Genomic DNA, 13,939 nt, shown 5'->3' on the forward strand with positions numbered 1-13,939 from the left:
GATGGCACGGTGAATTGTGTTCACAGATAATGTTCTCTGGAAATATTCCTGAGCCCATTTTGTGATTTCCAATACAGAAGCATGCCTGTATGTGATGCAGTGCCGTCTAAGGGCCCGAAGATCACGGGCACCCAGTATGGTTTTCCGGCCTTGACCCTTACGCACAGAGATTCTTCCAGATTCTCTGAATCTTTTGATGATATTATGCACTGTAGATGATGATATGTTCAAACTCTTTGCAATTTTACATTGCCGAACTCCTTTCTGATATTGCTCCACTATTTGTCGGCGCAGAATTGGGGGGATTGGTGATCCTCTTCCCATCTTTACTTCTGAGAGCCGCTGCCACTCCAAGATGCTCTTTTTATACCCAGTCATGTTAATGACCTATTGCCAATTGACCTAATGAGTTGCAATTTGGTCCTCCAGCTGTTCCTTTTTTGTACCTTTAACTTTTCCAGCCTCTTATTGCCCCGTCTCAACTTTTTTGAGATGTGTTGCTGTCATGAAATTTCAAATGAGCCAATAATTGGCATGAAATTTCAAAATGTCTCACTTTCGACATTTGATATGTTGTCTGTGTTCTATTGTGAATACAATATCAGTTTTTGAGATTTGTAAATTATTGCATTCCATTTTTATTTACAATTTGTACTTTGTCCCAACTTTTTTTGGAATCGGGGTCGTAGATATTTAGTATCTACATAATGACTTCTCAACTATAATAAGGTTTCATTTGCTTTCAGTTTCACTATGTTGTTCTTTAGTGTTGAGTAAACATACCAGCTGAGGCTTGATGTTGGAATTAATCTGAGTCTGGATCAATCTCAGGTCTTTTACCTCATCCTCTAGTTCAGCTTTAACAGTGGTATTGGTCTGAAAAGTAGGTAATAATAAAATATAATATAAACCACGAATAATGGTGAATTTTGAGATTATTACTGTTCTGGTAGATAGTGGAACTTCTTGCAGCATATTTAACTTCTTAATTCCAAGCCAAATACTAGAGCTTAGTTATTCAATAGCAGGCAGCATACAAAAACATTGCAAAAAAAAAATAGTAAAATGTTTACCTGACTATTAGCCAAACGCTCCAATTCATCTGCAAAGTAGCCAAGCTGAGTTACTGCTGGAGTATTAGCCTAAAAAAAATAAATAATAGAATATTTCCTTTTTAAAGATTTATATAAGCTTTTGAAGTAGATATTTATTTTATATTAATCACTTACTGTGGCGCAAAGGAAGCTTAACAATAGTAACTAGTGTAATTATTTGTACAAAATCTACATCAGAAGCATATTCTTCTTTGTATATCCCAGGCTGGAAGGTCTAAAGTCCTTCCCGCGCCATGCTCAGGCAGTCTCCATTCCTAGTACTAACCAGGCCATTAAGGCGCATTGGGCAGCGCTGCTCTCCGTTTCCGTAGCCCTCGGCCTCTCACCTATACAGCTAGGGTTACAGTGGAGGGCTAGTCCTATGGTAACCATGAGAGTTTGACTCCCCAGTCACACCTGTATTGCAGCCTGCCTTGCCAGATGGCCGTAGGTACCATTTTTATGATGGCCTTTGGTATACCCCGACCACGAGTAGAACTCGCAATTTCCTGACCGAGAGGCACACACGCTAACTGCTAGACCAACTCACAGTGTATGCTGGAAGGTAGCTGAGGTTAAATGCAAAGGACCAGTTATTGTATTCCCTGTCTTTAAGCACTTAAGGGTTCACATTAAAGGGCCTAAGAATATAATCTTGTCAGAGGTTAGATTTGAATTCCAAATCCTCTAATCAGAAATGCAGATAGCCGAGTTAGTGAGGAACTATACCGTGTGCATGACGCTACTGAGGTTCACACTGCTGGCTTTTGCAGAGAAGGTGCTCAGTTGCTTCTTTGTTTCAGAGTCGAGCAGAACGATGTTGGGTAAAGTGATATTGCTGCTCTCAATCGCCTCCTGCACTTGTCCTGTGAACTGTTCACCATCAAGAACAAGAGAACATGACTGACTTTCTTGCAGAATGTAAGATACTGTAGGTGGAAAATTGTTGGATTACTGAAAACACCTAATTGAATGTCAATATGTGTAAATGGTATGGGGAGTGTAGGAGATGAGATATTGTTCTTACTTTGGAGATATTAAGATAGTCATTGAGGTTAATAATGTCCTCCAGGTGAAGAGTGTTCCATAGAGACTTGTTCATTTGACAGTCACTGTGAATGATACAAATTACCAATGACCGGTAAATGCATGCATTGTTAATACAGTGCCTAGAAGAAAGGTGAAATAAAAACATCCCAAACTACTTTAAGTAGAAGCTACTCTTTAATTTCACGGTCAGGTGGATACTTGTAGGTTCAAGATTCACTGTAAAGTTTTAAAACCAATTACTTTGTATTTCCCCTGTCTTCTTATTGAGAGAGAGAGAGAGAGAGAGAGAGAGAGAGAGAGAGAGAGAGTGCATGCGCGTGTCTCACTTATACACGTCACTGATAGGGAGGTTAGTCTTGAGTCCTAGGCTTTGAGACAGGTTGAATCCTGGAATCACACCTGGAGTGTCAATGATCTGTGATTAAACACACAACACAAAGACAGTTAATGCATCATGCATGATGCAACTTTAAGTAGCTTGTGTGTGCGTGTGTTCACAGCTTCAGTTGGGTTAAACGCTGTGCTCTAGTGTACATGTGACAAAAATAAAGGCTTCTTCTTATTTGGAAAATTAACACATTATATTATGTACAGTATTTTACCTGAAAGATTTGCTGGGTCTTCCATGGCACACAGACAAGCATATATGTGTTACCCCCTACTACGAAAAGGATCAGGACTACTATCATGAAGATCCAAGAGATTAAAAAGCTGAAGCCTACACCCCTGCAATCAAACAAAAGAATTATACTGAAGTATTACGCAGTGCTATAGTGCAATCTGAATAAATAATTTTATCCAAAAGATATTAACTTTTTTATGATTTAAACAGAATGTGCTGTTTCACACACTCAGGTCATGTTCTTATGCAGCAAAGTAAAATAGTAAGAGCAGTAGTGGCAGAAGTTAGCAGTCTGCTGTGGGGTTTATACATACGCCATGAGGAATAGTCCACCACAGTTTGCTGTGCCAGAGCGAGCCGTCGGATCACCTTTAGGTACCAGTCCTGCGGAGCCAAGCATCAATCCCAGTAGATTACACACCACCACCAGCAGAATGAAACAGCACAGGATCACCCCAATAATCCACCTACATAGATACACAAGATGAACACAATACTTCCAAAATATATTCCTTCAATTAGTGTTTTGATGATGGTGTTGAAGAGCACTGTGTAATATGTCACTTCATTATCCTCCATAGGTGTTCAGCAGGGTTCATATCTGGTGACTGTGAAGGTCATACCATATTATTTACATCATTCTATACTCAAACCATTCAGTGAATGCCCATGCTCTGTGGAATGGACATTGCCATCTTGGAAGAAACCATTTCCCTATGGGTCCTGAGTGGTGCAACAAAAAAGCATTTGCCTTATCATCAGGAGATTTTAAGTTCATATCCTGACAATGCCCCAGCCATCTTTGGTGGCTCCAAGAGCACATAATTAGCCATGCTTTCTGGGTGGAAGGGATAACATTACTGTCTCCCCTGTCAGAGCATCTGTGAACTCATTTATGATGAAAAGGTGAGATAGTGCTTTCCTCAGAGTGTGTTATGCTGTCTGTTGACACATCATGAGCAAATAGGCATGTAAGGATATATTGTGTGATGAAAAATCACAATACAAATTTATGATGATTGAATGTAAAATAGAAGGAATACAAGTTACTTCACTGTAGACAGAAGTAGCATAGCTCTAATGCTGCACAAACAACCAATGGAGGTGTAGTGGTTAGCACTATCGCCTCACAACAAGAAGGTTCTGGGTTCAAACCTCATGGCTGACTGAGGCCTTTCTGTGTTGAGTTTACATGTTCTTCCTGTGTCTGCATGGATTTCCTCCCACTTCTACAAAAGACCTGCAGATTAGGTAAAAATTGTTGAACTTGGTGTACATCGCTCTGGATAAGAGCGTCTGTTAAATGCCGGGAGTGTAGTGTAACTATTAGGCTACTATGTTAAAAAAAATATCTAAAATGGGAAAGAGCTGTTGTGTGATTGACTGTACAAATAGTTTCAACAATAAATCAGAGCTCTCTTTTCACAGACTGCCAAAAGCTCAAGAAAAGAGAAGCAAATGGAGGTAGTCCAAATATTCGTAATAGTTTATTAAGAAAAGGCCTATTTGTTATGAACTTTTTAAATTTTTAATAAAAGGAATATTTTGGTTAATGGGCTATTACATTTTACTCCAATGTTTATGAATTTGGATAAATATTTATTGTTGGTTATTAAGAAAATAAAACAAGTGTGGTTTTTTATTTGACAAAATGAATGTTTAAGTTGATAAAGAACAGGAAAATAAATATTGCTTTTTTTAGGGATAAAATTTTCTTCTTTTTTTTTTTCAAAAATATTGTGGGGAAAATTGAATTGTGAGCCCAGTATCGTGAAGCAAATCAAATCATGAATTGAATGAATTGTTACATGCCTATGAGCAATGGTTCATGGTGTTTGGTTTCTTGTATGTTGAGGAAGCATGTGTGTGCCCCAACCCTCCCCAGAGAAGCGTTAGCTAGTGGATGGGAATTGGCAAACTACCAAACTGAAAACAGGAGGAAGAAACACTCCCATCAGGATAGAAATGTTTCATCATAGGGTAAAGGTGATCAGTCAGAATAACATTGGTTTACACTGATTTGCAGTGACCTTCCCTCTATGGGGACAAGTGAATCTAAATTTTAACTGTCACCCCTTTTTTTATTTTATTTGTCACCTATCTATACATTTGTATATATTGCACATCAAACTTAATATTTTCCACAAAGTAAAATTGCAAATATCATTAAATGTTTAAAACTCTGAATATATTAATAAACTTGAAGAATGATAAGTTGCTACCTGATTTTCTCTGCCAGGTTGATGCTGGGTGTGTAGTTCTTTGCCTCTTCTTGTACAGTACTGAGAGTGTTGGAGACTTCAGTCAATTGTTTAAATGGAATATCTGTGGTTGCCTGTGAAAGCTGCTCCCTTATGGTCTGAAGTTCCTGGTGAATCCCTTTAAAAGATATAAAAGGGTATGAACAAGTGAAGAAGACATTTCTGAATTGAGCACCACGTAAAGCAAAGAAGAACAATCTTAACAGTTGCATGGATATTTGAGCATAAAACCTTTTATTCCATTTTATAGTACAAAGTAAACTGTACTTGGTTTCACAGTTATCAAAAAATTAATAAAAGCATGGAATTATATTTATAATGCAACATAATACAACCCCAATTACAAAAAGGTTGTGATTCTGTGTAAAACAAATAAAAAACAAAATGTGATGATTTTCAAATCATGTAAACCGTAGGTTTTCATTAAAAATAGTACAGAGACAACATAACAAATGTTGAAACTGATTTGAAAAATATATGTTCATTTTGAATTTGCTGCCAGGAACATGATTCAAAAAGGTTGGGGCAGGGGCATGTTTACCACTGTGTTGCATCACCTCTTCTGGAGATGTTTGGGACACTCTGTAAATGTTTGGGAAGTGAAGAGACCAATTTCTGTAGTTTTGAAAGAGGAATGTCCCATTCTTGCCTGATATACAATTTCAATTGCTCAACAGTTTGAGGTCTCCTTGTCATATTTTGCACTTCATAATGAGCCAAATATTTTCAATGTGTGATAGGTCTGGACTGCAAGCAGGTCAGTTTAGCACCCAGACTCTTTTACTACAGAGCCATGAAGTTGTAATATGTTCAGACTGTGGTTTGGCACTGTCTTGCTGAAACATGCAAGGTCTTCCCAAAAAAAAAAGATGTCATCTGAATGGCAGCATGTTGTTCCAAAATCTGTATACATCTCATCTCATCTCATTATCTCTAGCCGCTTTATCCTGTTCTACAGGATTGCAGGCAAGCTGGAGCCTATCCCAGCTGACTACAGGTGAAAGGCGGGGTACACCCTGGACAAGTCGCCAGGTCATCACAGGGCTGACACATAGACACAGACAACCATTCACACTCACATTCACACCTACGGTCAATTTAGTCTCACCAGTTAACCTAACCTGCATGTCTTTGGACTGTGGGGGAAACCGGAGCACCCGGAGGAAACCCACACAGACACAGGGAGAACATGCAAACTCTGCACAGAAAGGCCCTCGCCGGCCACGGGGCTCGAACCCGGACCTTCTTGCTGTGAGGCGACAGCGCTAACCACTACACCACCGTACCGCCCCTGCTGTGTCCATGATTTCCAAAAAGAATTTAAAATTTTGATTTGTCAGACCACAGGACTGCTTTCTACTCTGCCTCAGTGTATTGTAAATGAGCTTGGACCCAGAGAAAGCGGCAGTGTTTCTGGATATTGTTTATGTATGGTTTTAACTTGCATTTCTGGATGCAGTGATGAACTATGTTCACAGACAATGGTTTTTCAGAAATGTTTGTGAGCCCATGCAGTGATTTGCACTACAGAATCATGTGTGTTTCTAATGCATTGTTGCTTGAGGGCCTGAAGATCCCCAGCATCCAATGTTTATTTCTGGCCTTGTCCCTTGTGTACAGATATTTTTTCTGGATTTTCTGAACCTTCTAATTATATTATGCACTATAGATGATGTGATCCCCAAATTCTTTGCAATTTTACGTTGAGGAACATTATTCTTAAGTTGTTGCAGTACTAGTGCATCTCAAACAATTACAATATTGTGAAAAAGTTACAGGTTTTTTTCCCCCGTAATTTAATTCAAAAAGGCAAACTTTCATATATTCTATATTCATTACACAAAGTGAGATATTTTAAGCCTTTTTTTATTAAATTTTGATGATTATGGCTTATAGCTCATGAAAATCAGAAATCCAGTATCTCAAATTATTAGAATATTTCCTGATCAATCAAAAAGGATTTACAGTACAGAAATGTCTAAATTCTGAAAAGTGTGCTCATTTACACACTCAGTACTTGGTTGGGGCTCCTTTAGCACGAATTACTGCACCAATGCGGCATGGCATGGAGGCGATGAGCCTGTAACACTGCTGAGGTGTTATTGAAGCCCAGGTTGCTTTGATAGTGGCCTTCAGCTCGTCTGTATTTTTGGGTCGGGTGTTTGGCACTGTGGGCAGGTGCTGAGTCCTGCTGGAAAAGGAAACCGGCATTTCCATAAAGCTTGTCAGCAGATGGAAGCATGAAGTGCTCTAAAATCTCCTGGTAGATGGCTGCATTGACTTTGGACTTGGTAAAACACAGTGGACCAACACCAGTAGATGACATGGCACCCCAAATCATCACAGACTGCGGAAACTTCACACTGGGCTTCAAACACCTTGGATTCTGTGCCTCTCCACTCTTCCTTCAGACTCTAGGACCTTGATTTCCAAATGAAATACAAAATTTACTTTCATCTGAAAAAAGGACTTTGGACCACTGAGCAACGGTCCAGTTCTTTCTCTCCTTAGCCCAGGTAAGATGGTTCTGACGTTGTCTCTGGTTCAGGAGTGACTTGATATTAGGAATGTGACAGTTGTAACCCCTTTCCTGAAGACATCTGTGCGTGGTGGCCTCAGTCCACTCCTTGTGAAGCTCTCCCAAGTTCTTGAACAGACTTTTCTTGACAATCCTCTCAAAGCCGCTGTCATCCCTGTTTCTTGTGCACCTTTTCCAGCCAGCCTTTTCAGCAATGACCTTCTGTGGCTTACCCTCCTTGTGGAGAGCGTCGATGATCGTCTTCTGAACAACTGTTAGGTCAGCAGTCTTCCCCATGCTTGTGGTTGCGTGTACTGAACTAGACTGAGAGATACACGGTATTTATACTGTTTTACTCAAACTCACAATGAAATACTCTAATATTTTGAGATACAGGTGGTTTGTTTGGTTTTTTTTTTTTTTTGCGCTGTAGGCCATAATTACCAAAATTAAAATAGAAAAATGCTTGAAACATTTTAGCTTATGTGCAATGAGTCTAGAATATATAAAATTGTCACTTTCTTCAATAACTGATGGAAAATATTGAATTTTTTCACGATATTCTAATTGTTTGAGATGCACTAGTATTTGCCCTCACAGTCTTTCACGGAGTAGTGAACCCCTCCTTATCTTCTGAGAGACTCAGCCTCTCCAGAATTATCTTTTTATATCCAGTCATGTTACTGACCTGTTGCCGATTAACTTAATTAGTTTTTTTGGTTGTTGTTTTTTTTAACATAACTTTTTCACGAGTTTGTTGCCTCTGTCCCAACTTTCTTGAAACGTGTTGCTGCCAGTAAATTCAAAGTGAGCATACATTTTTCAAAAAACAATAAGATTTCTCAGTTTCAATATTTGATGTGCTGTATTTGTACTATTTTCAATGAAATATTGGGTTTCCATGATTTGAAAATCATCACATTCTGTTTTTATTTATGTTTTACACAGCATCCCACCTTTGTTGGAAATGCGGTTGTAAATAAAAGGATATAATTAGATGCAAATTTTTGCTCACAGCAAATGCCAAAAAAAATAGACTACTGGATTCCTCAGACATTCCACAGCCTGTACTTACTCTGTGTAATGTCTGTGGTTCTATTAGTCACCATTTCAGGAATGTTTTCCAAGAAGTCTTTCCCCTGTGAGACAGAAATGAGTGCAAATGTTAGCATCCTCCATGGTTTCTAGGTGTAAAAAATTAACCTCTGTTTTATGTTTTATCTGTAAAATAAATCGGAATAAATTAGAAAGACTAAGAACACTTTGTTTGGATAATCTACTTTTGGGCAGTCTACACAGTCAACAAATCATCTGTAGTCTATTATATTTAGATGCAAGAGATCTAATATTTAATAGTCCTACCTTTAGATCAAAGGTGCTGGCAGCCGCTGTATGGCAGTCAGCTGACAGTCAGTCTGATCTAATTTTATATTAATTAGATTACTAGAACAAACTCCCTAAGTATTTCTACTTTTTTGACTCCCTCAGGGAACAGACTCAGTCTCGATATAGTGCAACCGGATTGACATCTCTGTGCAACTCGCAGACAGTTGGTTTAGCCTTTTCATCTGCTCCCGGCCTTGGCTATGGATTATCACAGGTTAACTAGGCCTGTTCTGAAACTATGAGCCATGCTGCAAGAAACGAGAGCAGCACCTTCCCGAGTGGGATGGACACCGTCCCGCCCTAACAGGTCATCCTTGCCCTCAAAACTACTCCAATTATCGATATAGCTGACATTATTTTCAGAGACTTCATGCTAAAAATATAATGAATTTCCCAGTTACACGTTGTACTTTGTGACTATATAGGACACAGTTATAGAAGCAAGTTATTTATAATCACACTATCTTTTTAAAGACCCCTTTGAGTCTGGTTCCTTTCAAGTTTTCTTCCTCATGTCGTCTAAGGAAATTTTTCCTTGCCACCGTCGCCACAGGCTTGCACATCAAGGATAAATACATTTATTAGGGATAAAATTAGTACGTATGTTTAAAATCTTTATTTTTCTGTAAAGCTGCTTTGTGACAATATCCGTTGTTAAACATGCTAGACAAATAAACTGACATTATATGTGATTTTCAATATGTCAAAACATGTTTATTCATCTTCCAACAAAATATCAGAAATTCCACTACTAGAGCAGACATGGACTGTATCTTAAATCATGATATCATTAGAGACAAACTGAGTCGATGATATATTTACTGAAACCCAACAACTATAAGTTATAGTCCTGATAGTCACCTGAAAATCTATAGATAGTTTGTTGAAAGTGTGTAGAGTGTGTAAAGTGTTAATAATGTCTATGGTGATGTCTTTCTACTGACAGGTGCAGTAGAGGCTTGACAAACTGTACAGAGCATAGCAACAATGAATAATTGTAAACTTTGATGAACATTACACCACACGCTAACAATTATAATTATTCAATGTACGGAAGTTATTACTTTCTGTGTCTGTTTATTCAGATCAGCCTTCTCAGCCTGGTCCACAGCTGTCTGGAGCTTACGAAGGCCAGGTAACTGAAAGACACAACAGAACATATTTTGTCAGTGTTGTTGTGGTGGGGTGTTATTTTACGCATCAGTTTGTGTGAATCTTACAGCATCATGACTGATGTGTTGTATATTTGACACCAGAGGGCAGTAAGTATCCCATGACTCCAGATGTCTAGGTTCACTTAACATTGAATTTTTTTAAATGATCTTTCTCAAACATGATTTCATCATGCTCTTCAACCATACTGTGCAAAAGCCTTATGTCACTAACTGTATTCACAGCAAATGTTAATGGCTAAATGTTACATTAGTTATTTGAATTTTGCATCTTGTCACATGGATAGAAAAACACTTCTTTGGTTTCCAGCCTTCCCTTACGAAAATCTACCATGGTTTACTATGGTTTTACCATGGTTTTTATGTAGTAACCATGATTCTACCATGGTATCTCATGGTTATTCTAAGTACTATGAACCAACCATAGTATTACTATGGTTCATCCATGGTAGTAACCATGGATCTACTATGGTATTTCATGGTGATTCTAAGTACTATGAACCAACCATAGCATTACTGTGGTTTATCCATAGTACTGCAGTAGCTGTGGTAGCATCATAGTTGTATGTGTAATAGGTCATAGTAACTACGAAATTAGTTTAAAAAGGGATAGTATGGTTTTTAAAAGGATGCACTAACTGTAGTATTACCATGCTTTCGTCCAACAGTCAATGCTGTAGAGAAGGATCTCGATTAACAGCCCAGATACATTAACATTTACTTAGAACCTAAAAATTTAAGTGAACATTGAGGTAAAATGCACCATGGTTTTCATGGTTACCCAAAAAACCATGAAAACCATGAATAACTATAAACCATGGTAAAACAATGGTTAGTTTTCATAGTAAAACCATGGTTAATTTTTGTAAGGGTTTTCTCTAAGCCAGTTCAGTTAGTCCATTCATTTGGACTATAGTTACAAATGCTGTGGTGTCATGGTGATCACTGAGGATTATTGCTGAGGTAGAGAGGAACAAATGCCACAGGGGCTTGATGACATCTGTCACATGTGTGGTCAAGATTAGGTTTGATCATGCGTATAGGGCTAAGGTCAAACAAGTCATGATGAACAAAGTGCAAGTTACACCAAATGAGAAGTGAATACCAAGTAGAATCTTCTCAGTCTTCCTCACTTAGGTTTAACTGCAAATCATATTCCTACCACTGCTTCACACAGAATTAATCTGTATAATTTTGAAGTAGTGCCTCTAACACCTTGAATAGGCAAATCCTGACATAATTACATACTTATGAATCTTTAAAGACCTGAACAGTAAGATTTTATGTATGGTAAATGCTTAAATAGAGATAAATTGATTGGGAGTTAAAGATTATGGAGAACAAAAGTAACACCAATAAGGAGCTGAGCCTACGAGAGTCAATCTTCATGGCAACTCAGACAGGAACCAAATCACTAAGCCCATAATAACCTTCACACAGAAACAGAGAAGGAATGTATGACTGTGTCCTGCCCAGAAATAAATGAGAAAACTGAGAGACATGGGCTTCCATTCTGTTTGGGCCCCTGAGTGCTTTACAAATGTTACAGGACTTTTATTCAACACAAAACCTGAAATATAGAGAGCTATAATATTGAGCTTGATTTGAGAAGCACCTTCATTTTTATTGTCTTCACTCAACCAACCAATGACAGAGAAAGAGAAGACTAACAAGAAAGGCCGTCTCTGATGTGAGCAGGAAGTGGATTGAAATGAAACTTTAAAAATGTCTGAATATTTATGAGTCAATTTGATGGCTAAATATTTGAATTGGTGTGGGATCACGTTAAAAGATAAGACAGAATAAGGTAAATTATATTATGAAATGTCGGATGTGTACCAGCTGTTTTACCAAATCAAACACGCTTTTAAATATAAATGTATTATAGATTGAATGTGCCAAAAATCAATCTTTCTAAGATTAGATTTTTGTTTAAAAATATATATATTTTTACCTTCCTGTGTGTGACACAAATGTACAACGCAAGAGTACTGCAAAGGTCATCAAGGCACAATGTACACACACATTTACACACTCAGTCACACCTTGAGGCAATTTAGTGGTGACAGGCAACTGGAAAACCCATGTATGTTTAAGTCTCCAGTTTCAAAACCCACTTTTAGATTTTTACACTGCAAAAAAAATGACAACTTAACAAGTTATAATATCTTGAATCTGGGTTAATTCAACTAATATTTTCTTAATTATATTGTTTTTAAACAAATGACATTACTAAGCCGATAGCTAGATACTTTTACTCGTTTCAAATTTTAAATTGCCTTATTCAGCTGGCAGATATTTTTTCCCTGCATTTATTTCTACAAACTAGAAACAACTATCATTATCTGAATGAGAAACATTAGACAATTCTTCACTTGTTAAGCTACAATGTTTGCAGTGTATATATTCCTCATTTATCATTTCTTTTATATATATATATATGTGGGCGGCACGGTGGTGTAGTGGTTAGCGCTGTCGCCTCACAGCAAGAAGGTCCTGGGTTCGAGCCCCGGGGCCAGCGAGGGCCTTTCTGTGCGGAGTTTGCATGTTCTCCCCTTGTCCGCGTGGGTTTCCTCCGGGTGCTCCGGTTTCCCTCACAGTCCAAAGACATGCAGGTTAGGTTAACTGGTGACTCTAAATTGACCGTAGGTGTGAATGTGAGTGTGAATGGTTGTCTGTGTCTATGTGTCAGCCCTGTGATGACCTGGCGACTTGTCCAGGGTGTACCCCGCCTTTCGCCCATAGTCAGCTGGGATAGGCTCCAGCTTGCCTGCGACCCTGTAGAAGGATAAAGCGGCTAGAGATAATGAGATGAGATGATATATTTATTATTATTATTATTATTATTATTATTATTATTATTAACCAGCTGGGAGGTCGGTATGGTGAAATACTGTCTTGAAAGTACTGAGCGAGGCCCTCTGGGCCGAGGTCAGTATTCAAGGCCGAGGTCAGGGTATTTCACCATACGGACCGACCTTAAGCTGGTAAATAATATATTTATTTTTTTCTTTATCAAATTCTAACAGAAAATGAGAGCACCCAAAAGGGAAAACCGAGCTGAGCCGCCATTTTGAATCCTCATTCACGGGTGTAATGCAGATTGCTTCCTCCTCGGTATACAAGTGCACTTCCATGACAGGAAAAAAACTACATTTTGCCGCCTATGTAGTCCCCTATTTATACAAATAGGAGTCATTCAGGATTCGGCCATGTTTTTGCTCACCGTTAGCAAGTTAGAGGTTTTTAACTTTCTCCTGAAATGTTTTCTTTTATTTCTTCTTCCTCAGGGTAGTAAAACTCGCTTTCGCTGTGAAGACTGTCGTTATCGCTATCCATGCTGTAAAATTAATGCTATTCTCCTGAGAAATGCTGGCAAAAATTTATAAGGTTTTTGATAATCTTATGAATAAATCGTATTAAAAAAAAAAGATAAATGGTGACAAAAAATGCTACTATGTTTGTTGTTGTTGTGAACGAGCAAGTTGCCAGAGGTCCGTAACCGGAGTCCGTAACTGGGGTCCATATCGTAGGATACGGACCCGCTCGCCAGCCAATCGGAGCGCAGAATTTGATGGAAACTGGACCACGAAAATAAATAAATAAATAAATAAGTTGACAGTGGGCGGCACGGTGGTGTAGTGGTTAGCGCTGTCGCCTCACAGCAAGAAGGTTCTGGGTTCGAGCCCCATGGCTGGCGAGGGCCTTTCTGTGCAGAGTTTGCATGTTCTCCCCGTGTCCACGTGGGTTTCCTCCGGGTGCTCCGGTTTCCTCCACAGTCCAAAGACATGCAGGTTAGGTTAACTGGTGACTCTAAATTGACCGTAGGTGTGAAT

At 38.6% G+C, this 13,939-nt stretch overlaps 1 protein-coding gene across 4 annotated transcripts in view; it reads right to left on the reverse strand.

Moving 5' to 3' along the window:
• The window catches only part of prom2 (prominin 2), a 40,515-nt gene that overhangs the window by 4,549 nt on the left and 22,027 nt on the right, over nt 1–13,939 (reverse strand). For all 4 annotated transcript variants that reach the window (XM_060926000.1, XM_060925998.1, XM_060925999.1 and 1 more), the window contains 10 exons: nt 9,996–10,070; nt 8,621–8,684; nt 4,989–5,145; nt 3,081–3,233; nt 2,747–2,870; nt 2,471–2,559; nt 2,122–2,206; nt 1,824–1,967; nt 1,074–1,142; nt 784–876 (listed from right to left, as the gene is read on the reverse strand). In XM_060926000.1, the coding sequence (XP_060781983.1) occupies nt 784–876; nt 1,074–1,142; nt 1,824–1,967; nt 2,122–2,206; nt 2,471–2,559; nt 2,747–2,870; nt 3,081–3,233; nt 4,989–5,145; nt 8,621–8,684; nt 9,996–10,070 (1,053 nt within the window). The remainder of the gene's footprint in view (nt 1–783; nt 877–1,073; nt 1,143–1,823; nt 1,968–2,121; nt 2,207–2,470; nt 2,560–2,746; nt 2,871–3,080; nt 3,234–4,988; nt 5,146–8,620; nt 8,685–9,995; nt 10,071–13,939) is intronic.

This window comes from Neoarius graeffei, chromosome 7, assembly GCF_027579695.1.
Source record: "Neoarius graeffei isolate fNeoGra1 chromosome 7, fNeoGra1.pri, whole genome shotgun sequence".
NCBI classification, from domain to species: domain Eukaryota; kingdom Metazoa; phylum Chordata; class Actinopteri; order Siluriformes; family Ariidae; genus Neoarius; species Neoarius graeffei.